Genomic DNA, 14,985 nt, shown 5'->3' with positions numbered 1-14,985 from the left:
AAAAGATCTGTCGGAGTCACTGCTTACCAAATAACAAGTGTCTGACAACATTGTGTCAGGACTATGGCTTGAAAACAGTTCAATCGACACAGACAAGCAGTTGAGCAATTGCATTGCCAACTCTTTTCATCCAACTTTTGACAAGGATTTGACAAGGCTTACATTAGTCGTGTTTCGTGCTTTCAGTTGCAAATCAACAGTGGTGAAATGTAACGAAGTACTTCGTTACTCTACTTAAGTACAAATAAATAAAAATGTACTGGAGTACAAATATGAAGCGGTACTTTTTACTTCACTACATTTTACATTAAATTTTATTATTTTTCTCATTGTGAATTGTTTTGGCGCAATCGATAAGCCCCGTGCAACTATACCGTAACTGAGCACTAGAGGCAGCAACACGAGTACAAGCAACATTAGGCAGGTGAACAAGATATTGACCAATAAAAACCACTACAGTCGCTAAGCACGCTATGCATGACAACCATGTCATTTAGCATAGGTTCATATTGCAGGCTTAATGCACAATTCTGATTTTTTTTGTCTTTTTTTTTTTTTTTTTTTGGTGTGCCCGTTCAGCATTAATTCACAGTCCGACACACGATTAGCAAAGTGACCCGCATGCGCAGAGGCATTTTAAAAAATGACTACCTTATTTTTCGGACGATAAGTCGCACCTGAGTATAAGTCGCACCTGCCTAAAAATGTGCAGTGAAGAGGAAAAAAAAAACACATACGTCACACTGGAGTATAAGTCGCATTTTTTGGGGGGAAATTTACTTGATAAAATCCAACACATAGAACACATATGTCATCTTGAAAGGCAATTTAAAATAAAAATACAATAGAGAACACATGCTGAATAAGTGTACAGTATGATAATGTTACATGATGCATGAACAACAAAATGCTAACGTGGCCGGTATGTTAACGTAACAAAGCTATTAAGAGTTATTCAGATAACTATAGAATAAAGAACATGCTAACAAGTTTACCAAACCATCAGTGTCACTCCAAAACACCAAAATATCATGTGAAATGATATAATAATTAGGGCTGTCAAACAATTAAAATTTTTAATCGAGTTAATTACAGCTTAAAAATAAATTAATCGTTATTAATCGCAGTTCAAACCATCTGTAAAATATGCCATATTTTTCTTTAAATTATTGTTGGAATGGAAAGATAAGACAAGACGGATATATACATTCAACTTACGGTACATACAGTAAGTACTGTATTAGTTTATTATAACAATATATCAACAAAATGGCATTAACATTATTAACATTCTCTTAAAGCAATCCATGGATAGAAAGACTTGTAGTTCTTAAAAGATAAATGTCAGTACAAGTTATAGAAATTTTATATTAAAACCCCTCTTAATGTTTTCGTTTTATTAAAATTTGTAAAATTTTCAATTAAAAAATAAACTAATAGCTCGCCATTGTTGATGTCAATAATTACACCATTCTCACTCATAGTGCTGAAAGCCATAAAATCAGTTGGACCTAAGTGCCAGCAGAGTGCGCCAAACACCAAAAAACAAGTAACAAGCGGACATTAAACTCTGCTGTCATCTTAATCGGTTTGAGCGGGGCATGTGCGTTAATTGCGTTAAATATTTAAACGTGATTAATTGAAAAAAATTAATTACTGCCCGTTAACGCGATAATTTTGACAGCCCTAATAATAATAATGTGTTAATAATTTGACACATAATTCGCTCTAGAGTATAAGTCGCACCCCCAGCCAAACTATGAAAAAAAACTGTGACTTGTAGTCCGAAAAATACGGTACACATGCTGGCTGTACGTCATTCCAGGGTTATGATATTTTGATTTTCAAAAAGAGGACACCAATAACAGACATTAATAATCCCTGTTTAGTCTTACATTCAAAGTTTATATGGATTGATAGAACGCACCCGCATGACGCACACACATAAGCCTTGTGTAAGTGCGTCCGTTTGCCCCGAGTTGGCCACTTAAGCAACTCTGAAAACTGTAGACCTAAACAAGAAAGCCCGCCTGTCTCATCAGACCATAGGACATGGTTCCAGTAATCCGTATGCTTTGTTGACATGTCTTCAGCAAACTGTTGGTGGACTTTCTTGTGTACCGTTTTCAGAAGAGGCTTCCTCCTGGGGTGACAGCCATGCACACCAATTTGATGTGGAGTGTGGCGTATGGTCTGAGCAGTAACAGGTTGACCCCCCCACCTCTTCAATCTCTGCAGCAATGCTGACAGCACTTCTGCAACAAGTTACATGACATTTTGGAGGGAAAATGACAAGCAGTACTCAATTTGGACACTTAGGGATGTACGTAGTTTCTATGGGGTGAACTCACTTTTGTTGCCAGGGCTTTAGATATTAATGGCTATATTTTGAGTTATTTTGAGGGGAAAATAAATGAACTCACACTGCACACAGATTACTTTTCATTGTGTCAAAGTGTCATTTTGTCAGCGTTGTCCCATGAAAAGATATACTTAAATATCTGCAGAAATGCAAGGGGTGTACTCACTTTTGTGATACACTGTAATTTTCTGGGAGAAACTGAGAATTATTTGACAATTGCAGGGGTGCCAATACTTTTGGCCAGCAGTGTATATGTTATATTTTAATTAATTAATTTATGTTTCTTTACTTTGAATACTATGTATACAGTGGGGCAAATAAGTATTTAGTCAACCACTAATTAACCACTAAACCACTAAAGTTCTCCCACGTGAAAATATTAGAGAGGCCTGTAATTGTCAACATGGGTGAACCTCAACCATGAGAGACAGGGGAAAAAAAAAAAAAAAACAGGAAATCACATTGTCTGATTTTTAAATAATTTATTTGCAAATCATGGTGGAAAATAAGTATTTGGTCAATACCAAAAGTTCATCTCAATACTTTGTTATGTACCCTTTGTTGGCAATAACGGAGGCCAAACATTTTCTGTAACTCTTCACAAGCTTTTCACACACTGTTGCTGGTATTTTGGCCCATTCCTCCATGCAGATAATCTCTAGAGCAGTGATGTTTTGGGGCTGTCGTTGGGCAACATGAACTTTCAACTCCCTCCACAGATTTTCTATTGGGTTGAGATCTGGAGACTGGCTAGGCCACTCCAGGACCTTGAAATGCTTCTTACGAAGCCACTCCTTTGTTGCCCTGGCTGTGTGTTTGAGATCATTGTCATGCTGAAAGACCCAGCCACGTCTCACCTTCAATGCCCTTGCTGATGGAAGGAGATTTTCACTCAAAGTCTCTCGATACATGGCCCCATTCATTCTTTCCTTTACACAAATCAGTCGTCCTGGTCCCTTTGCAGAAAAACAGCTCCAAGGCATGAGGTTTCCACCCCATGCTTCACAGTGGGTATGGTGTTCTTCAGATGCAATTCAGTATTCTTTCTCCTCCAAACACGAGAACCTGTGTTTCTACCAAAAAGTTCTATTTTGGTTTCATCTGACCATAACACATTCTCCCAGTCCTCTTTTTGATCATCCAAATGCTCTCTAGCGAAGTGCAGACGGGCCTGGACGTGTACTTGCTTCAGCAGGGGGACAAGTCTGGCAGTTCAGGATTTGAGTCCCTGGCGGCGCATTGTGTTACTGATAGTAGCCTTTGTTACTGTGTTCCCAGCTTACTGTAGGTCATTCACTTGGCCCCCCGTGTGGTTTCTTTTATTTTATCTTCCTACATAGCACAACAATTGCAAACTATTTTTAAGAAAATAACTTTTATTTATCTGTAAAATCTTTGGTAAAACCTGCCCTCCGAGATCGGCAGTGATACAAATATTGAACCTGATTTTAATATGCAATAACGTGACTCTACTCTCATCCCAGCTACCGTAGTTACCAAGGCTAATTGCGCTTCTTAGGAAAGCTGCTTCCATTTACTGAGGCAATATTGACGGATGGCTCATTTCCTTTAAAGTGCTGTGTTTTCACAGGCAGTGTCCTGGACGCCAATGCCCCGGAGGAGCAGCTCCTCCCTTAGACTAACATGACCACAGCTCCCGGGGCCAGCGGCTTTGCATATTGCTCACGCATTTACAGCCTAAATTTGTCTAAACGAACACCTTAACAATTAAAGTCCCGGAAGAATGGCCCTGAGCTATAGACATTGTTAGACACTGTTTGGAAGGAACCCAAAAGTCAGGTGTGTCTTGTTTGCTAAAATGTGAGAAAATGAGAATCGGTGGTGCACAACTCAATATTTGTATTCTTTACACAGCTATTATTCAACCGGTTACTGTATGTTGTTTGAAGTATTTTCTCGCAGAGTTGAAAAATTAATATTCAGCAAACGGAATGGCGCAAATGTGTAGTAAAATGAGGTATTTATTGACTTCCACTCAAAGAAAGTTAATATTAATGATCACTCATATGCGCTCCCTCTGCATATGGCCCAAGGCGCGTGTCTGTGATATTGACCATGCCGGTAGAATGGCGGAGTGGAATCACAACAATACAAAACATTGTCATTTTGCTCGCGCGCACCGAAAAAAATAAAGACATTGACGGTAAAGTGAGGTGTAGCTTTGCAAACACGCGTTACCTATAAAACAGATGTTCCACAGATGCCGGCTCGCAAAAAGCGCTGCTGACAACAACACTTTACGGGCGAAACGACGCGTCTGAATAACAGCGGACCTTGGGTGAAGGCCTCATAAGAGCTCTGTCTGCAGAAACAAGATGGCTGATGAAGAAATTAATGCAGGCAAAGTCATTATCTTCCCTCCTAAAACCACAGTGGGTTTATGTCCCCCCGTGTCGTTCTTTCCCTCGCGGGCTAGCGCTTAAGTGTCGACGGACAACTGTGCTCTGGTTTTTTTGTCTCCTCGCTCCATATGGGAGGCGGCGGCATATGTAAAAACTGGCTCTGTTTCTGTAAAACTTCCATTAAAGATGCACAACTAAGGTTCCGCCAGCTTGACTATTACCTCTGCCTGCAAATTATTTATGGCGACCAAAAAAAAAAAAAAAAAACTAAACACACACAAAAAAAATGCTGATGAGCAGGATCTTCAGCAACAAGGAGAAAAAAAGACATTTTTCACTATCCATTCCAGCAGCGCTTTTTCTCCTTTTTATGGGTGAACATTTTTGGAGAGCAGTTTATACACACTGTACACCTTTTGCTGTTTTGTACTGCATTTGTTTTGTTGCATTATGCATCATGCTTTAGTCTAAATTTAACAGTGGTGGATGAATTACTCACTTTCTTTTTTTTACTTAAGTAAAAGTTCAGATACAGGTGCAAAAGATTACTTAAAGGGATCCTCGGACTAAAAGACTTAGCCTCTAATAAGCCACAATTGATCTCTTTAACTAAAATATGTTATTAGAAACACAAATATTATTGACCTTGACTCGACACGGTTGGCCTGGACTGGGAGAATAGCTGTGCTAGCTAGCAAGTAAAGCTAGTATGACGACTGGCATGATTTTGTCACATTCTGCTGATGCCAGATTGTTTTGTTTCAGAGATGTAAGATGAGTTCCTAACGTCGTACCTCCATCCAATTCCAGCTCATCAGCAGTGTCTTTAAACCGATCCTAGGCGGCTTGCCAAGATACTGGCTTGCTGCCATTTGACAGTGTGAATATCCCTTCGTTGTTAGTTTTTTTTTTCCGTTTGTCTGCCTCTCTGCGGTTTTTCCTCGGGTTTTAAAAAATTTTTTAATTGATCTTGACCTACAGTCACGGATCCATTTGTGTCTCCCTTTTCGCGATCGCATTTTTTTGTGTGTGTTCAATTTTTTGTGTGTTCAATAAACCCTTTTGCACAATCCCTATGTTATTGTTGCCTGATTGTCAGAGCTCTCTGAAGTGAGTTGCGTTTTTCAATTCCGTGGTCAAGCGAGTCACGTCTTCCTTTTAGGTTTTACAGCACAGACAGACAACGCATGTGGGTTGCGATTGCTTTATAGGGAAAATCATGACTCCAACTTCAAGTAAAGACAAGTTTCGTGAGCGAAATATGGGCAGTACCACATTTTTGGAGAACATTTTATTAGTACTGCACAACTTTTGCTGTTTTGTATTACATTTGTTTTGTTGCATTATGCATCACGCTTTGATCTGAATTTAACAGTGGCTGATAAAGTACTCACTTTTTTTTTTTACTTAAGTAAAGCAAAAAAAAAAATTTTAAAGGGATCCTCGGACTTAAAGACTTAGCCTCTAATAAGCCACAATTGATCTCTTGTACTAAAATATATTATTAGAAACACATACAGTATATTATTGACATTGAATCGACACGGTAGGCCGGGACTGGGAGAATAGCTGTGCTAGCTAGCAAGCGAAGCTAGTATGAAGACTGACTGTAATTTTGTCACATTCTGCTGATGCCAGATTGTTTTGTTTCAGAGATGTAAGATGAGTTCCTAATGTCGTACCTCCATCCAATTCCAGCTCATCAGCAGTGTCTATAAACCGATCCTAGGCGGCTTGCCGAGATATTGGCTTGCTGTCATTTGACCGTTTATACAGTATATCTCTTCATTGTTAGTTGTTGTTTTTTTTTTTCGTTTGTCTGCCTCTCGCCGCGGTTTTCCCTTGAGTTTTTAATTAAAAAAATAATAATAATTGATCCCGACCTACAGTCACGGACCCATTTGTGTCTCCCTTTTCGCGATCACATTTTTTTTTGTGTGTTCAATAAACCCTTTTGCGCAATCCCAATGTTATTGTTGCCTGCTTGTCATTGGTCAACATCTTGTTCTCCTGCCTCATCTTGCTTGTGTTGTTACCTCTAGTGCTCAGTTACAGAATAGTTGCACGCGGCTTATCGATTGAACCAGAGGTATGAAAACGAAATTAGCAAATCACAATGAGAAAAAAAGACAACAAAAGTAATATGTAATGCAGGCAACAATTTGAAAAGTAGTGGAGTAAAAAGTACAGATACCTCTAGTAAAATGTCGTGAAGTAAAAAGTACCAGTTCATATTTGTAGTCAACTAAAGTACAGATACACAAAAATGTACTTATGTACAGTAACAAAGCACTTTTACTTCATTACATTCCACCACTAGAATTTAAAGATATATCTAAAAAGGCTCAAACAAAGTTTACAGACACCTGCTTAAAGTGATCCTCTAACTTAAATACATGTAGGCTCTAATAAACTACAATTGTTCTCTTGTACTAAAATATGTTGTTAAAAACACATAAAATGTTAAATCAATGGCAATATTTTATAATATTTAGTCCATATTTTGACCGTTAGTTGGCGCCATGGTTTGCGGGCTCGCAGTGATGACGTCATTGGGATCTTTCCAAATGTGTAGTGTGTTCAACAATTGCTTATTGCTGCCTAAACTCGCGAAGTAAAATGCCACGATGTGCTGCTTTTGGATGCAATTTCCAGTCAAATGGAAGTGAGTGGTCAAGGTGGAATTATTATTTTTAGTGAATAAATGTGCATAAGTGGAAGCTTCTCCCCCTTTTTGGTTCCTGTATGCACGTATTCTACCCACCACGCGTTACAACTGGCGCCCGAACATTTTTCCTGGATCCTCAGTCAAGTTAGGGATCCGTCTATTTTCTGGATCCGATGGTCCCACCGCGTCTGCAATATTGGTTTCCGATCTGTCCATTTTTTTGATTCGTCGGTCCCACAGCGGCTTTTCGGATCAGTCTATTTTGAGGAATTGACTGCCTGATCGCGGCTGCGACATTGCCATGGGATCGGTCTAATTCCTGGATCTTCGAGTGAGTAAAAAACGCGGATTTGGATTACTATTGCTATCTTTTTTGTTGACTATTCTTTGTGGGAGTTTTCCCCAAATCATACTAAATAATTAAAGCACTACGGCACGCTACAGTGACGACAGTGACTCTGATGTGGACCTTACAACAATGTTGGAGTTCGTCAGGGAACGCGTGTTTGCGTGCTGCTGAGCTCCCGAGTGAAGAGTGGTCAAGGTGGAAATATTTTTTGTGAATAAATGTGCATAAATGGAAGCTTCTCCCCTTTTTGGTACTCTTATACACGTATCCTAACTACCACGCGTTACAATGTACAAGACATGGATTATACAATGTGTGCTCTTTGGCCTGTACTGTATGTAAAGGACACGACAGCTCTGGATGCTAACAATCTACATAATTATATTGGGATAAGTTAGAAAACGCAATACGCTTACCCGAATATCTGCTAATAAAACCGGACAGCATACACTTTCGCTCCCAACCGGAGTTGATGTTTTGCCCAACTTTTGTCTTATCAGGGATTTGCTGCACGTATTTTTCCCTGAAGCTCGTCTTGTGAACGATCGACAGTGCTGTCCTGCTCTTCACTTTTCAGATCTGGTTCAAATAGGAAGGGTTGAACTGACGACATGTTGGGAAAGCTATCGAGTGACATGCTGGAATTTCGGCAACGGGACCGGTGACGTCACGCACTGCGACGTAACAAGAATGGCGACCTATCACTTAAAATAATTTTACAAACTTTATTAAAACAAAAACATTAAGACGGGTTTTAATATCAAATTATTATAACTCATACTAACATTTATCTTTTAAGAATTACTTGTCTTTAAAATAGAGGATCCCTTTAAAAACCCTGCATTCAAAACAACGAGGAAGTATTACACTGCAATCCTTCCAGCGATTTTTAATCAAATGGTGGCGGCAACTGGCACAGCAAGGAAATGCAGTTAAGCAATCATTCTTATTTTGCCAAACAGTTCCCGCAAATTATGCAGCATACTTATTCACTCATACACAACACCAAACATAGATGAGAAGGCGTGAGAAGCACAAGTAGGACAAAACTCATAACTGACAACCCATGAAATCTGTCATGAACGAGCTTGCCACTCAACTGGGTGATCCATTTGGGTCTTAATATGGACCTCATTTGAAATGTAAAGAATACGAAGAGGTTAACCTTTTGAAAAACACCTATCAGCAGCAGTAATTGACAGAACACATCAATCCCCCGCTTCTATTTTTTGTAATTAATCTGCCGCATGTTTGATTGCTGCTTTGGTGCTGGAGGACCCACGCTTCATTTGGCATGAGGTCATCCTCAGCCCTCAGAAATATGAATCTGATTTATAAAGGAAGTGAGAGCTCTGCATGCCGCGCATGGATGTGTACGTGAATAGTGAATGTGTGGCAACACGACACAGGAGAACGTCCTTGGCAATGCTGTATGTTGCATGAGGAGATTAATGCCTCCCTGGCAGCCATATCTGCTTGGCAAAAGGCTTTCTCCAAGTGCACGATATAAGTTAGTAATAAGCAATGATGATACTTTTTAGCTTAATAATTAAAAAAGGGCCTGTTTTGTTTATAACTTTGGCAGAAATTAGCTCTATACCACTGTAGGCATGTGCCCGTATGAGATTTTGACAGTATAATAAGCAAAAATAAAGCGGTTTCATGGTATTGCAATTATAGCTCTAAAATGTCTTATTTTGAGATGCAAGGGTTCATTTTTTTCCTGAGCTTGGACACCGAGGAAAACATAATTATTCAAAATTCAAGCACTTGGAAGTCTCGCACGAACTGCATCCTGCAAGTTCAATACTGGAAGACATCTCTCGCGATGCCTTCAAACGGCCGTTTTTCGAATAAATATTTTTTCCTGAGTTTGCTTATGTTAATGGCTACCAAGGAAAAAAAAGTAATTCAAAAAACAAACCCAAAAACAAATTCTTTTGAAAAACACAGTTGGGAAAAAAAAATATTTCAAAAATCAAACCCGAAAATTTGAATTATTTTGAAAAAGAAGGTTGGAAAAAAAACAATTCAAAAAAACAACCCCAAAAATAAATTATTTTGAAAAACAAAGTTGGAAAAAAAATAATTAAAAAAACAAACCCTAAAATAAATTACTCAGAAAAAAGAAGTTGGGAAAAAAATTAATTCAAAAAACGACTTCAAAAATAAATTACTCAGAAAAATGAAGGGTTGAAAAAAACATTAATTCAAAGAACAGCCCCCCCAAAAATTAGAAAAACGGAGAGAAAAAAATTAATTCAAAAAACATTCCCTCATTTTTTTTTTTTTTCATGTGAATGCAATACGCTTCCGTAGGTTTGACTTGATTTTTGTGAAATATAAATTAATAATCAGGGGTGAAAGTGGCTAGAATTTGTTGCCGCAACTCCCTGACAAAAAGGTCGCCACGGAGCCAGATGTCTTCTTTTTTTTTTTATTGTTTAGTATCAACCAATTAACCAGTGTTGATTTTGACAGCCCATTTAATTTTTGTCTTGGTCTTTTGGACGAAAATACTAATTAGCAGGGGTTAATTTGTGCTGGCTCCTGCCGGAACAGGATCCAGCACCTTTTGATTTTGGCCTCCCTGTGTTCCGGGACCTATTTGGGCAGATTCGGCACCTCTCTTGTGACGTTAAATTATTTTGAAAAACAAAGTTGGGGGGAAAAAAATAATAATAAAAAAACAAACCCTAAAATAAATTACTCAGAAAAACAAAGTGGGGAAAAAATTAATTTAAAAAATGACCTCAAAAATAAATTACTGAGAAAAATAGAGGATTGACAAAAAAATTAATCCAAAAAAATTAGAAAAACGGAGAGGAGAGTTGAAAAAAAAAAAAAAAGAATTCAAAAAACAGCCCCCATTTAAAAAAAATTTTCATGTGAATGCAATACGCTTCCGTACTAACCAGCACCACCTAGAGTAGAATAGGTTTTGTGTAAAAACAAGTCTGAAGTCTAGCATATTCACAAAAACGACACGAAGCAGACGTTACTGTACATGACAAAACTGCTTTATGTCCTCCAGGAGAAAAAAATACTACTACTACAGTGTGTTAGCGTCTGCTACATTTTTCTCCGAGCTATCCTGAAGCATCTCAAGTCACAGAAGTCCTTTCATTTGTTGCATAAGAAAGTCTGACTTATTGACATGTTTGGGTTTCCTGAAGGTGATCGGTGACCTGGAGGGCTTAGAGAACCCAGCCAAGATGACAACCTTCGCGGGCCAGCAATCAGGGCCTCGGAGGACGGAACAGGAAGACTCGAGCGTCTCGCCGAAGCCACGGAAGAGAAACAAGCTTTTTGGACGTGAGTGTTGTAACAGAATTTGCCTTTTCCACAAAATGACAACACACAATGACAAGTATACAATGGAGGAGACGCCACTGACTCATGTCAAACATGCGAACCTCTTACCTGTGCAAACATTTTCTTCCCGCTGTTTGTTTAACTAAATTTGTACAGTTTTAATAGCAGCTCTATTCCCTCAGGGTGCCCACGTGTTGAACCAGTAGGAGGAAGCAGGTGTGACTCTGGTTAAGCACAAGACATTAACCAATGAGAATGAAGAAAGGTACAAAGAGGTTTGCACACCAAACTGATGTCATGTCACCTTTATAACTGTCACTTTGGTAGCTTCTCACACTGCACATTAAGTCGGAAATTCAAGTGGAATGCAATGATGCATCAACAGTACTTAGATGTAACAATGTTAATAATATGCTTAAGACAGAAACTAAACCCAGTTCGCCTACAAGACATTGTTTATGCAAAATTAATGCAACATAATGGTCGCGGATGTAAAAGTTGGTCATTCAAATTCCGTGATAAAATATCATATCGGCTTCCCATTAAGCAGGATAATATTCCGGCCAGCTTGATTTGTATTGAATATGTGTCTGCCAGCCGGTGCCTAGCATAATGAAGTGGCTCACAAATCAGGCCATAATGGCCGCCTTCTTACACATATTGCTTAATTAAAGGTTGTGAGCTTATTAGCGTGTGTCCCAGCCGCGGCGCACTGGGACGACGGGGTTGTCGTGAGGGCCGTCCTTTCAAAGATTTTATAGATTGCTAATCTATTGCGCTGAGCTAAAATCAAAGCGCGATAATTTGACTGTTAATGATGCCTCATGTTTATAGGGAGCCATTACACATCGAGGCCGTTTTAGATACGTTTGTATGAGCCTTAAAGTTGCTCCTTGTCTTAATTTGGAAACGCCGAGGTTATGACGCATGTATATTCAGCAAAATCTTGCATATAGATGTCATGTCTTTCATTTAATCCATATTCTACAGTGGTATGAAAAAGTATCTGAACCTTTTGGAATTTCTCACATTTCTGCATAAAATCACCATCAAATGTGATCTGAACTGTTGAAAATTAAGTTGCTATTTTGGTCAAAAACTTACATGATATGTTAAATATTGCTATAAATCCTGAGAATTTAGGTGATTATCTCTGCATTTGGTGATTTTTGTATATCTAGTGTAAAATCTTAGACTTTTATAGCCATTTTAAGTTGTGTTATACTTATAAAAATTAATCGGGATTTTATAAGGGAACGACTTTGAATTTTGTGATGCCGCTGCTCATGAAGACTCATATATGGCAAAGGTAGGTGCCTGTTGTGGTTTAAGTTTGGTAGCAGCTTTGGTTTTGAAAATATTTGAAGTTTTTGAAAATAGGCCCCCTACGAATCTGCCCCGTTTCCCGTGTCATGTCAATAGGTTACGAAGTCTATGCTCTGGATCAGGTCGGCTCTTTTTCTCGTCTTTTTCAGCTTTCGACACTCAAGCCATCTCTTTAACTGAACATTTGGTAACACTTTAAAATACGGGTCCCTTAATTAACATTAGTTAATGCATTTTTAGACAATAACTGATGTTTAAGTAACATTACAATAGTTAATATAGTTGCTTATCTAACATTTATTAATATATTACCAGTAATTGACATGAGTTAAAGCATTAGTTAATGCATAACCAGACAGTAACTAATGATTTGGTAAAATTAAAAATACATATACGCCTATTTAGGGTTAGGGTTCGTTAACTTGAGCATTTATAATTTCTTAGTTAAGGGACACATGTGCTACACTTTACAATAAGGGTCCAAAAAACATTCAGTAATGGTTAATTAAGGTTAAGTCATACTTGTGAGGTACGCTCACGTGAAATATGACCATACTAAAGGTTAGGTTTGCAGCACCCAAGGACTCACGGAGCAATGTTTTTAAAATAACAATCACTTACCAGTATAAATTAATAACTATTTATTAATGCACTAATGTATAAGTGAATGAATGTTAAGTAATTTAATGTACCTAACCTTAAGTCTGGTCATATTTCACGTGAACGTACCTCATAAGTATTACATAACCTTAATTTACCATTACTGAATGTTTTTTGGACCCTTATTGTAAAGTGAAGCACATGTGTCCCTTAACTAAGAAATTACACCGTAATTTCCCGAATATAACGCGCACTTTTTTCCCCCCAAAATCAACTTGTAAAATCATGGTGCGCATTATAAACGGGTACAGGATTGGAGACAAAAATATAAATATATTATATATATATATATATATATATATATATATAAAGACCTTTTTTTTTTTTTATTGACACTGTGTTGAAGAAACGTATACGGCGATCCGTTGCCGACCATTACGGTATGTGACGTCACCATTTTGTTTCGTAAACATCTTGTTCATCCAGTATTTATATGCATCTAGCATGAGGGAGAAACGCGAGTTTGACCCCCCTAGCAACAGTTGCTAACGTAATGAATATTAATGAGCAAATGTTACGTGCGGTACGCTATTGGATGACACGTTACTCTTGTCTGTCTCCTTGTGGTCTACAGCTTCAACACTCCTAACATGTCATTTCCTACAGCTATTTGGATATTTTTGTATTTCCCTCCCGGCAACGTCTCACTATCGTGCTCCTTTTCACCAATACTATCCTTGTGACGAGCCATCTCATATGCAATTCTGTGATTAACGATGGCACGCATCCATGACTTATACAAGACAGGACATTCTTGTGAAAAACTGTTGCGAAAGTAACTTGGAATTTCCCCTGAATTCTGTGCTCGTTTGAAAACAGAGCAATGTTAGATTCATTGGTCAAACCGTTTCCAATAAAGAACAAACTTTCACTCTGAACTGTTTGATATGTGTTTCTGTCTGTTGATAAAAGCCATTTGTCTTAAATGGCTTTTACGCCTTTTTCATCACACCAACAAAGCCCTTTGCAAGTGGCGCTAAAGGGCGCAGCAGCAGAGTGGCTGAAGGTATTGCGCTGGTTCAAATATTTGATTGCAGAGGGCAAACAATTTCCACACAATCTAAATTTCAAATTGGTACCTGGGAGGGGAAAAGACATGAATGGTGGGAGAAACACATGCCGCTAGGTGTTAGTGCCACACATTTGCTGATTTTTGTTTAAAGAACAAATCTTTTGAAGAGCTTTCATGAGGAAACGCAACTTTTTAGTGTGTGTAAGTGTGTTTGTGTTTGCGTGGATCAGCAACCCGCTGACATAACCTGGGGCTCCATTCAAACTGAAATGGAGTGCTTAAAGGTGCAATTCCACCAATACTCCATGCCATCCACGCTAACCTATTGTTTACTAGGGTTCCTCACTCTGGATTTGTTTTGTGTTGTTCTTACTCAGGGTAGTTAGCCGTCCAATTTTAATAAACTCCATCTCTTCTGCCAAAAGAAGTGACGGCTTGGCATAAATTTCGGTAATTTTGCAACCTTGTGTAAAAACCTAACAAAACGGCTAAGTGGTGCCCCTTTGGATTTTTCTAAAAGGCCTCTTCTATTGATTTTTTCAATGTAGAACGATGAAATTTGGGGAGCCGATACCTTGTGCAAAACTGCTCCAAAAAGTCTCTTGCACGCATATTCCAGACCAAACAGGAAATCGGGTATTTTGGATAGATTAGTTGGATCCGCCTCAAAATTGGTGGGACTGTTAATGAGACATATGAGATCTAACGTTATCAAAATAGGGAGGTTCCATTCACGGGCACAGGTCTTGACGGGGTGCCAAAGTCGGCCTTTTTGGGGGGAAAGAAAACGCCAAATTCAGTAAATGACTAATAACTCCCTGATCCAAGGATCACTCTTTTTCATAACTGGTATGTATGTGAGTTATCTCAGCCTGATCACAACTGCATTGAAATATTACCAATGAGGCCTGGCGCCCCTGCTGGGAACAG

General features: G+C 38.6%; 1 protein-coding gene across 1 annotated transcript in view; it reads left to right on the top strand.

Annotated features, from left to right (window-relative positions):
* ofcc1 (orofacial cleft 1 candidate 1) overlaps positions 1-13,882 on the top strand; it is a 167,398-nt gene extending 153,516 nt beyond the window's left edge. Inside the window, exons 19-21 of the mRNA XM_057824675.1 lie at positions 10,919-11,057; positions 11,240-11,332; positions 13,618-13,882. Of these exons, the coding sequence (XP_057680658.1) occupies positions 10,919-11,057; positions 11,240-11,289 (189 nt within the window). The 3' untranslated portion in view covers positions 11,290-11,332; positions 13,618-13,882. The remainder of the gene's footprint in view (positions 1-10,918; positions 11,058-11,239; positions 11,333-13,617) is intronic.
* Positions 13,883-14,985: the final 1,103 nt, after the last annotated feature.

Source organism: Corythoichthys intestinalis, chromosome 20 (genome assembly GCF_030265065.1).
Source record: "Corythoichthys intestinalis isolate RoL2023-P3 chromosome 20, ASM3026506v1, whole genome shotgun sequence".
NCBI lineage: Eukaryota > Metazoa > Chordata > Actinopteri > Syngnathiformes > Syngnathidae > Corythoichthys > Corythoichthys intestinalis.
The sequence above is the reverse complement of the archived record's forward strand: the minus strand, read 5'-3'. Positions and strand labels throughout refer to the sequence as shown.